General features: G+C 40.9%; 1 protein-coding gene across 5 annotated transcripts in view; it reads left to right on the forward strand.

Moving 5' to 3' along the window:
- TLN2 (talin 2) overlaps nucleotides 1–12112 on the forward strand; it is a 181141-nt gene that overhangs the window by 133190 nt on the left and 35839 nt on the right. For all 5 annotated transcript variants that reach the window (XM_063449395.1, XM_063449394.1, XM_063449398.1 and 2 more), the window contains 2 exons: nucleotides 8427–8635; nucleotides 11643–11762. In XM_063449395.1, coding sequence (XP_063305465.1) covers nucleotides 8427–8635; nucleotides 11643–11762 — 329 coding nt within the window. The remainder of the gene's footprint in view (nucleotides 1–8426; nucleotides 8636–11642; nucleotides 11763–12112) is intronic.

Genomic DNA, 12112 nt, shown 5'->3' on the forward strand with positions numbered 1-12112 from the left:
CTTAACTGTACCTAGCACCTACCTGGCATATACCATGCTCCAAGCAAAACCTTATTTTTCTATAAATGTATAATTACTCAAATCTTACCTTTTAGATCCAAAGTTAAGCCTGTTTTATTATTTCTTAAAAAGTGCAGAATACTCACATGCCAAGGCACAATATTTTGATGTATGTTCCTATTATGATTATGCCTTCATGGCATCATATGCATGTATGTCAATCGATGCACAATAAAAATAAAGAATAAAAAAAAAAAAAAAAAAAAAAAGTACCTTCTAGAAGCAAAGAAAGCGTTCTTGAATAAGTTAATTTGTTAACCGGAACTGTAAAGTGCACAATATTGTATTAGGGAGAAGGACGCTTTGAATGTGACAGTCTATATAAGGTCAGTGCAGCCGTCAGACTAATTAGCAGTCCCATTATAACCTTTAAATATTAACCATCATTATCTCACTCCTACATTTTGCGGTGCAATAAAAACACGTAATGGTGTTCACATACATTATGTATGAGCATACATTAGAAAGCTGTGTTGTCTGCCATCTTAACTCCTTGGCACGGGATTCGGTTATTTCTGCATTTTAAATTCTTGCTTAACCTTTGCGAGAAGCCGATGTGATTCTGGCAGCCTTACGAGATGGAATATGAAAAGAGTTTATTAGTTATGCAAGGTCTGACCCTCTCTCCATTTTGTTAACATAAAATAATATCTCCATTTTTAAACCACAGTTTTCCTAAATTTAAAAAAAAATAACAATAAACGGACAAATAATTGACAATTTCTCTGCACACACCAAGTGGTGCTAAAAGATGAATAAACAGATCAAATTTAAGGAGAATAATTAAGAGGAATTAGTTTGAAATATACTCCATTATTGTGGGTGTTTCTAGGTCTTTCTTTGTTAGAGAACAAAAAAAGTGTACAAATAGGGCCATTAATATTAAGAACACTGCAACAGACAGACCTTGTGCCATGTTGGACATGTTGATCAGTCATTGTGTCATGTTGAATTAGAGGTGAATCCCATGAGATGCCAGAAATGTAGTCACCTGTGCTTGCCTCTTTAAAACCCAAAGGTCAAATTACTTTTTTTTTCCGCACCGCAATCGTAACCCTGAAGAACACAAACTGATCAGTCACAACATTAAAACCACCTGCCTAATATAGTGTGATGTGTTTAGGCATAGCCTCCAAAAGACCTCTGGTATCTGGCACCCAAGACATTACCAGCAGATCCTTTTAGTCCTTCAAGTTGCGACATGGGACCTCCATGGATCAGATTTGTTATTCCAGCACATCCCAGAGATGTTCAATCAAATTGAGATCTTGGGAATTTGGAGGACAAGGCAACACCTTGAACTCTTTGTCATGTTCTTCAAACCATTCCTGAACAATTATTGCAGTCTTGCACAGTGCATTATCCTACTGAAAGAGGCCACTGCCATCAGTCTCCAAAGTTTCCCAATGAACATTGCCCAGAGCATAACACTGCCTCCATTGACCTGCTATCATCCCATAGTGCATCCTGCTGCTGTCTCTTCCTCGGGTAAACAACTCACGCACCTGGTCATCCATTTGATCTTAAAGAAAACCTGATTCATCAGACCAGGGAACCTTCTTCCATTACTCCATGGTCTAGTTGTGACACACACGTCCCCATTGAAGTTGGTATCGGTGGTGGACAGTGGTCATCATGTGTACTGTGACTGATCTTCAGCTACGCAACGCACTATGATGCACTGTGTTCTGACTTCTTTCTATCATGGCCAGCATTTTTCAGCAATTTGAGCTACAATAGCTCTTCTGTGAGATTGGACAAGACTGGTTAGCCTTTGCTTCCCTTGTCCATCACTGAGCCTTGGGTTCTCATGACCCTTAAGCCAGTATACTGGTTGTCTTTCCTTGCACCACTTTTGGTGAGTATCAACCACCGCACACAGGGAACCACAAGATTAGACCAGTCGTCTAGCCATTACGTTTTGGCCCTTGTCAAAGTTACTCAGATATTTTCTCTTGCCTATTTTTCCTGCTACCAACACAAGAACTGACTGCTCACTTTGTTGCCTAATAAATCCCATTCCTTGACAGGTGCTATTGTAATGATGTAATCAATGTTATTTACTTCACCGGTCAGTGGTTTTAACGTTGTGGATCATGTGTACAGCTGCAAGTATTGCCTACAAACAGGGAAGTGCTTTTAAAGGAGCTGGGCATTTTTTGCTCCCCTGGGCCACTAGTGTATAGAAAGGTTTATGGGCTGTCTATTCACAGCTCGGTACTAAATATATTATAAACTATATTATATTATTTCTGTTTTTCAGTTATTAGAGTATTGGTAATGTAAAGTTATAGAATGGGAGGGAAACGCGATGAGGCATTGTGCAGGGTTGTCCTCAAATTGGGCGTTTTGTTTGTAGATTCTCCGATGCCAAATGTAGCCATCCTTTCCCTGCCTTCAAATCTATTACTCTGTGCCATCATTCCTTGAATGGAGTTAGTACATTTTAATTTGTTTGAGGTCAAGCCTTGATCAGGTTTTTATGCTGGCACGGTCAGTAACTGGCACGTAAAGGGACACTACAAATACACAAACCACATCAGAAATCTGAAGTGCTTTATGTGTCGAGTCTGATATTTTTGACAATTTATGAAACTTTTATCCTTGGAGGCAGAAACCTCTCCCTAGTTGTCAAAAGTTTTCTTCCACTTCTGTCGCATCCACTGAGCTCAGTTAGAGAGTCCTTGCCTTCCCTCTTTGCGGCTCCAGAAAGGGTTTCTCAAAAATAATCTGATGTATGGCACAGAGTGAAAAAAGGGGAGGGCTCGCAAAGGCTGCATACGGCTGTTTTTATTTATTTTTTTACCCCCATCCAGGACAAAAATGCATTCCTAACTACTAAACAGTAAAAAAAACAAAAAACCATCTCAAGTGTTGCTTCAATGTGTTAAACTATGTAAATAAATCTTATAAACATATCAAGATTTTCAAATCCTAAAAGATTTTAAACAAGTTTCACGTTTTGCTTCAGTTACATAGACGTATAGCTTGAAAATCCTGCGTTGGCGTTTACCGTGGTCTTTTCGTTTACTGTAGCATTTAGCTTTGAAGTGTACTAGAAGTAAAAATGATTTGGGAAAGCCAAGCAAATACTGTGCCTATAGGGCCATGACTAATTCTGACTGATCCTGTGGCTCAATTATGCAGTAAAATTACCTGCTTGCGAAATAGCATACAGACAGGCACTTTGCCCAGAAGACAGATTGTCAGACAAAAAGCTAACCTTTTCCTCGAAAGGCAGTTCTCAGCTGAGACTGGAGTGCAAATGATATCTGAATAGTGAGCTTGAAAAGAATGTATCACTTTGTCAACGTAAAAAAAAACTACTGCTGTGCTTAAAATCTACTTTTCTGAAAATTGAAGTCCACATCAATTCAAATTAGCAAATGTTTAAAGACGGTTCAAATTCCTTTCTACTTCACCAATATTCATCATCTATAATAAAGTCACGGTTATTATGGCTGAAATAAAATGTCAGTCAAGTGGTTTCTTTTTATTTTTATATATTTAATTTTCTTCAAACAAAAAAACCTGCCTTTGATCAACAATTAAGAAAAAGATGAAACCATTTTAACAAGTTCTTCTCTCCAAGATGACCGTGGGATATGTTTTTTATTTTCTGGTCCAACTTACTAAATGTATAAAGTTGTGATAATTCTTCAAAATCTGTTTACCAAAAAAAAAAAAAAAATAAACCACAGCAACTCCGAAGTCATATCTCATGGGTGTTTTACTGTATCTGTATGATATTTAAATTATGCTTTTCTTTACCAAAGGGGAATGTGTTTTGATGCACAGGTTCTCCTGCAGATTTCTTTGTATTGACCTTGAATTTATTTATAGGTAAAACATCCCCCTCTAGGCATCTTTCACAGTGAAATACAGTTAAGACAGCCTGGCTTCATAACCATCTCCAAGTCCCCTTTTAACTTTTATTGCCACGATTTACAGATTAGATATAATGTAAGATGAAAGGAGGTTTGGGTGAACAGTGCCTCCAGCAATGCTTACTAGATTCTCGCCTTCCTCGCCTGTTTTTGAAGGTTTGTAAACCCCAGAAGTATTTTAACATCTACCCTAAAAGAAGAGCATCATGCTGTTTTTTCCTGAGTCGTCTTTTTAAACCACACATTGTTCGTGTTCTGCTAGATTATAGAACATTGTTATAATGTATATATTTTTAACGGAACACTCTGTATTAATTCATGCATATTTTAATAAATCCAAAATATGTAGATCTTATTCAGCTAAGCTGTTCTTCTCATTAGCTTCTCATTCCTGGTTAGCGCTGGGCACTGTATAGTCAAATGCTCCTCAGCAGATAGTGAGCCAGGTAGGGATAGGATATGGGAAGGATTAATCTGTGCGCATGCAATCTTCACGCACACAGCACAGGCATGATCATAGCATGTGTGAGTGGAAAGACATTGTGTTCATCAAGCGTCGTCAGGCATATGCTGACGACCAACGCTAAATTTGCACAAATTATTTCTAACAAGCCCAGAATTGCTCTGCCGGTGGTGGTGGTGTCTTGAAAAAAACATCAAAATTATCTCTGTATTGACAGCATTTTCAGAGGAAACTCTGCTCATACAGAGTCCATGCAGCATAACTACTTCAGCAAGAGCTTGTCCCTAGAATATTCCCTTAAAGCAATTTTCATGGATTTTAAGACTACATTGCTAAAAAAAAAAACTTAAAACAGGAACATTTTTATTACAGGACAAATCAGAGATGGCCTGCAAACTCCATCAATGAAATTGTTTTCCTGTACAGTTTTCAGACATAATTGGCCACATCATCCTTTATTTATTATTTTTTTCTAGATAAGAAGGGTCAGATGCTGAAACTTTGTGTGTGCTAGATTGTGTAGGTCAATGATTTTCATGGGTTTTCAAGGTTTTTTTTCTTTTCATTTTTAATTTTCCATTAGACAGGAGCATCTCAGAGCAACCATATTCTATATAAAAATAAAAAAGATTTCAGTAGGAAAGTAACTCTGCCAAGTACCACCCCCTCCACCAGAGGAAGAAGGTGGTTCCCCTCAATTGTCTGTCCGCAAAGGTGTTTGGGAGCAGATCAGCAAACCCCTCTATTGGGTAGTGTGGTTGAATCACATAGAATACCTGGCTGGGCAGAGAGCATCAGCAACAACGCTGTTTATGGCTAGAGAGGAGAGGAAATGACATAAATCAGTGGCCAAATGTCAACCTCTCTATTTGTGTAGTGTACTGGTCATCTGTTTTTGAGTCAAGCCCCGGGTGTCTGGAACCCAGCAATGTCCCTTTCCCATTATTATTATTATTTATAGAACGCCGTCAAATTCCGCAGCGCCACACAATGGGTGGACGAACAGACATGTAGTTGTAACCAGACAAGTTGGACACACAGGAACAGAGGGGTTGAGGGCCCTGCTCAATGAGCTTACATGCTAGAGGGAGTGGGGTAAAATGACACAAAAGGTAAGGATAGTATTAGACTAGTGACAGTTGCAGAAGAGGAATCAGTTGGGAGCTATTAACAGTTTAATTGATACGCTTTTATGAAGAAGTGGGTTTTTAATGATTTTTTGAAGGAGTGGAGACTGGGTGAGCATCTAACGGAGGAGGGAAGCGAGTTCCACAGGAACGGTGCAGCCCTCGAGAAGTCTTGAAGGCGAGCATCAGAGGTGGGAGTACGGACAGAAGATAGACGTAAGTCTTCAGCAGGTCGTAAGGGCCTAGACGGGACATACTTGTGTATAAGGGAGGATAGATAGGTGGGAGCAGCATTATGTAGACATTTGAAAGCAAGAACCAGAATTTTAAATTGAGCTCTATATTTTATAGGAATCCAATGTAGGGACTGACAGAAGGGTGAGGCATGGGAGGTGCGGGCGGACAGGAAGATGAACCTCGCCACCGCATTCATTATGGACTGTAACGGTGCCAGTTGGGAGCACGTAAGACCACTGAGAAGCGGATTACAGTAGTCAAGGCGAGAAAGTACAGTGGAATGGACCAACACCTTAGTCGCATCTGGCGTTAAGTAGGGGCGGATGCGCGCAATGTTTTTGAGATGGAAATGACAGGATTTGGCGATAGATTGAACATGAGGCTTGAAGGAGAGGTCGGTGTCAAAGAGAACACCTAGGCAGCGAGCCTGCGTGGTGGAGCTGATGGTAGCACCGTTGACTTGGAAGGAGACAGACACAGGAGTAACAACACTTGAGGGAGGAAAGACCAGAATTTCAGTTTTGGTCAAGTTTAGTTTAACCCCTTAAGGACCAAACTTCTGGAATAAAAGGGAATCATGACATGTCACACATGTCATGTGTCCTTAAGGGGTTAAGGAAGTGGGCAGCCATCCAGTTAGAAACAGCAGAGAGGCAGTCAGAGACACTAGTCAAGAGGGACGGGGAGAGATCAGGAGAGGACAAATAACTTTGCCTTCACTGATCTAGATCAAAGGGGCATTAGTAACAAGAGGAAATTGGTTTTTAACATATTCCTTATATGCCTCTTTACCTGTAGCAGTGTGGAATGTCCCACAATGTATCACACACAGAGGAAGTATCATTTTTTTCTTTTGGTTCCTGGACTTTTGAAGCTGACACAGTAGCACTTTTTACGTAGATAAGCTTGGTAGATACCACAAAGTTCCACACAGATAATGTTCTCTACTTGGTTTCCCACAGTCTCATTCTGAAAGATAAGATTATGCTTCTAGATCAGATTATTATTCGTAAGTATACTGAGAAGAGGAAAAAACTCTGGCTTGCCCTTCGATTTAGTCCTCAGTCATTTATCATGCAGGCTTTAGCTGACTCGTAATGCTACAGGTACATGGAACCTGTGCTATTTGCAGATCAAACTAAGCCCAACCACAAAGCCGGTCCCCTCTGCACTAGAGATTCAGATCCTGTCTGCACTAGAGATTCAGCAATCCCAATCTCATGTTTTAACGTTCTTAGACCTTTTCACTGAGATGTAGCTGATAGCCCTCTAAACGCGAGTGAGAAAGGGGCCCATGTCTTGACTACCCTTTAGACTCAGGGAGACCCTAGTTCTGGGGTAGTCCACCAGATGTTGTATTCTACATCTCCCCTTTTGCTGTGCCAGCATTTTGGCTGTAAGAACATTATGGAAGATGAAGTCCACAGCATCTGGAGTGGCAAAGATTGCCTACTAGTCGTATGCACGTAGGCCGAATCAAAATATGTGCGGAACACCAAAACTACGTAGTTTGCCCTTCAGCCAGCCCCTGCTCAGGTTTTAAACAAGTTTTTTCCCCATGTGCCATGACAGAGGGAACCTCTGAGCTTTGGACTGATGGGGTAGGCACAGAACAGAAATGATCAATCAGATGTACAAGGGGTATACATTTCCTGTGACACCTTATATAATTGCACAAGTGAGCTAAAACATGGGACTTAACGAAGAGTGGACTGATGGAATTTTTGCTTGCATGCTGTTCTCTCATTTTTTTTTTGTATAAGATTATGTTTGATGAGGATGGTGCACCCCGGATATCCACATAACACATTCTTTCTAAAAGTCAATGTGTTAATTGCTGTTGGATAATGTATAGGTTCTCTTTAAAGTCCTTGTTAATTGATCCTAGTTTCTCCATTTTCCGGACTGCTGAGACAGAACGGCTCCGGTATATCTCACTTAGCTACACACAAAAACGGATCAGAACCTTTTATCTTTGCTACTTCCAGCTGTGAACCTGACTGAGCGTGTAATGATGCAATATCTGGCAGGAACGTGTTCTGATCTGTGTCCAAAAGATTATCCAAATAAACATAAGGCAGCCTCCAGGAGACTCGGCAGAGATGTACACTGCATACTTTCATGTATCTATCATTAAGTGTCACCGAACAGAAACACGTACAAGTGTTAAATGGGCACTCCAGGCTAGAGTTAATGCGATTGTGTGTGTGTGTGTGTGTGTGTGTGTATATATATATATATATATATATATATATATATATATATATATATATATATACACACACACTATGCAAAAACATAATGCACTAATTAGATCATAATTAGTGCCTTATGAGAACAGACATTTTTCAGATCTACAATTATTTATTTTTTGGGTGTATTTTGAATAGTCTATATAAACTCCACAACATGATTGGTACTGAGGGCGGCTCCAGTTTTTGTATCTTGTTCAGTTCTTGATTGTTATCCATTTGTGTACATTTCTTTGTTTGTAAAATATGTATGCTGACATATCTTGTACATGAAAACACACACTATGAAATTATATATATATATATATATATATATTTTTTATTTTTTTTTAAATTCAAGGCTTACTTTTTGGATCAGTGTAACAGGACTAGTTGCCTGACCTGTGACTTTGCTATTTAGGTGTCGCGGCAAGGGAGACGGCACAGGCTTTGAAGACACTAGCGCAGGCAGCTCGGGGAGTGGCCGCGTCCACGAGTGATCCACAGGCTGCCAGTGACATGCTGGATTCTGCCAGAGATGTTATGGATGGTTCTGCCAAGCTCATCCAGGAAGCCAAGCAAGCTCTGGTTGCGCCAGGGGATGCGGAGATACAGCAGAGACTAGCCCAGGTACATTTACAGTGAATGGTGTTCCTCTTATTGCTCAATGTCTCTTATAAATAACTACCTTGCTTTGAAAGTTCACTTGCCGTAACTGAAATACGTTAATACAGAAAAATATATCTAGTAGTACGATTGAGCTGAAGATATTTAGTTCTATAAGCTCAATTTTCTATAAGCCCAAATTCTAGAAGCCCAATTTCTTTTTTTTTTTTTTTTATTCTTTTTTTTTGTCAGTGTTTAAGTTTAACATGCAGATTTGCTCTGCCACAACGGCAGGTGCAAACCACTTTTCAGACATAGCATAACATTTCGTGAACAAGTGAGGCAATGCACATCATGCTGATACAGGGTGAAAGCAATCGAGTATTGGTGACATGTCTTCCATGCTGTACACGGCTGGAGTCCTTTATGCCTTGCTTGCTAGTAACACTATTTTTATTATTATATAGTCAGGTTTGTTAACAAGATAAAGAAGTGCAAAAGCCCTAATAACTCTTCCCTATTGGGGAATAACCCACGGATAACACATAGAAAAAAAGAAGAAAATTACGCAACCAAAGGTTCCTATGTGGAAGAGTTATGAATGTAAAGGGAGTCCCTACCTTTAATAATCCTAAGGGTACAGGTAAGTAAAAAAGACAGGAAGGAAATATAGGGCAGAGGGACTAGCTGTGTCAAAAACACATACAGATCCAATCAACCACTCAAACAGAGAGATTCAAAACCTAATATAGTAAGGCCAACCACCTCAAACTGAAGGGTTGTTAAAAGGGTAGGAAAAAAACGAGGAGGCAAATACACCTCCTTGGAGGGGAAAAATAAAGAAATCCCCAAAGTCAATTCCAAAAAAGTAACCCCCAATCTCTAAAAGAGAGGGTACTATTACTGTTACCTCAGCACTGTGATAACACACAAGTGCCTACCTTTTACCCTACTACCTTCCTGGCTAAGTAGCTAAAAACGAATTAAATTAAATTTAAACTAATCCATAAGTGCTACCCAAGTGAACACAAAAAAGAAAGAATTAAATAAATGAAAACTTGACGCGCGTTTCAGCGTGCTAACACGCCGTCGTCAGGAGTGATAAGCCACTGTATGGCTTTGTGCTCGTTTATATAGGGATTGTAGCAATCAACTTGAAACAGTTTACCGTTGTGTATCACTCATACGTGTGCATCCCACCGTCCATTGATTGGTCAGAGGATACCAGTCGAGGTTTTGCTTGGAGTGCTCTGTAGACCATATGACCGGAGAGTAATGGGTGCACACGTGGGAGCCAGTAGGGGAGTGGTCTGATCATGTCATGTGGTAACACGACTGTCGATCAGAATAAGACCTCCCATATGCCCTCCCCTTTTAGGTGAGTGCACACATGGGGGCAGACGGAACATATGGGGGAGTGGTTTGATCGCGTCATATGATGACGCTGCTGTCAATCATTTAAGACCTCCCTGCGGCTGGATTAAACTGTCATAATCCTCTAGCAAAGATTTTTCGTTTAGACAGTCAACAATACAACCCCCCTTAGGCTTAATATGCCGAGACTGATACCTGTACCCTTACCTGTACCCTTAGGATTATTAAAGGTAGGGACTCCCTTTACATTCATAACTCTTCCACATAGGAACCTTTGGTTCCATAATTTTCTTCTTTTTTTCTAGGTTTGTTAACAAGTTAGTTAGATCCACAGGCAACCATGGTTTCAGGGGCTTAGAGTGTCGTTGAAGCCAACGGGCATGTGGCCTTAAGTCAGTGGCTCTGTGGTGTGTGGAGGTCTTGAGTCATTGGGGGTGTATCTGTATGGTTGGAATGAAGCTGGCTGTCATTGACCCGAGCATACGTGTTGTGTCAGGCTTGGTTACATCGTTCGCCCGCATCTCGGGTTGGGTCTCGGTTGGTGTCTCGTGCAGGTCGTTAGGCTAGTGTCAGTCCGCATTGTGTGGTGGCCTATTGTGTGCTGATGCGGGTGGGTGTGTGGCCCATAACCTAGGGGAGGTCATGGGGGGAGGGGGGTGATATGACGCCCTATAATGCGTGGGAACCGACTAAGGTCCTAGTAAAGGTGGTTGGTCGGCCGTCATGTACTGAGGTGTACGTAAGGGAGCCGCGTCTGTTGTCCCCCTTTCTAGCGGTAAGGATAGAGGTTAGTTTGCATGGTGCAGTCAGGGGGGTGGGGGGTGGAGGGTGGGAGTTCGGGCTGAGCTGATTTACAAAAATACATAAATACAGGCAAAAAATAACATTTTAAAAGAGATAAAGGTTAGGGTTTCATTATCTAATGTCCCTTCTGCGTTGTCGATGGCCACTGCTGTTCCTAATCGTAGCCAGTGCTCAGCATAGCGTCCTATGGAACAGGTGGTGGTGTATCTCGAGAGCGTGGAACGAAGGGTACAACCGTGGTCGGGTCCCAGGATCTTGTTGGTTGCTCTGGTGTTGCTGGAACGAAGCCCAATTTCTATGGAGATTCCTGTGTGCATGTATATATTTAAAATATACAGCGGGTTGAAGTGTGTATGCTTTGTCCCAGATCCTTGCCCTGAGATGAAAGGCACCCTCCGAGCACTATAACCACTGTAGTGGTTATGGTGCTAGGTGTACCATGGCATCCCTAGCATTTTAAATAGCATTTTCTTATGGTATGACTACTTACCTGGGGTACACCAATAGCCACTCCCTTTCCTCCCTCTTCATTGGCTAAAAGCAATCCATGAGCAACTCCCTGCAGACTCCATGTAAGAAGTCGGTACACGATGTGAGACCATGATCAGCCTATTAAAAAGATGCCCATACATTCTTCTTTGACATCAGGTGAGGTCATACCCCATTCCTTTGTGGCAATTTCAGATGTTTTGTGCAGTTTTATGAGTCGTTATTAACCCCTTTTTTTTTTAACTAACCACATACTGCCGTGTTATAAATATATGGCTATAAACCTTGGTGAAAATTTACAAAAAATGTTCTATATTTGAAGCTTGCAGTAACCCTTACTACTCTTATGACTTTGTTTGTCAAGGTTGCCAAAGCTGTCTCGCATTCCCTGAATAACTGCGTGAACTGTCTGCCTGGCCAGAAGGATGTGGATATAGCTCTGAAAAGCATTGGGGAGTCCAGCAAGAAGCTTCTGGTAGATATGGTAAGATCTTCTTCCCGCTATGAGATGTTCTGACCTTGTACAAGACGTTATAGGATCAATTAAAACCCGATATATCGAAAACAGAGTTATGCTGATTAAGCCATTGATTTGTATGGTAGCCAAATGGACTGTTTGGATACACTTCTCCACGTATACATTGGCATATTGTATTAATCTAAACATTTGGAATCTCTGATGTCTATCTGTATCTCTGTCCATGTATGTATACATCTAATGAAAGTCCCTGTGTGGGCTGAAACGTAGATGGCTGTTATTTGCTTGCCTGCTTATCATGTAACATGAAGCAGAAGCAAATCCCATTCACTGAAATTCATCTGGGTGCGCTCATT

The sequence above is a fragment of the Pelobates fuscus genome, chromosome 3, assembly GCF_036172605.1.
Source record: "Pelobates fuscus isolate aPelFus1 chromosome 3, aPelFus1.pri, whole genome shotgun sequence".
In the NCBI taxonomy this organism is placed as follows: domain Eukaryota; kingdom Metazoa; phylum Chordata; class Amphibia; order Anura; family Pelobatidae; genus Pelobates; species Pelobates fuscus.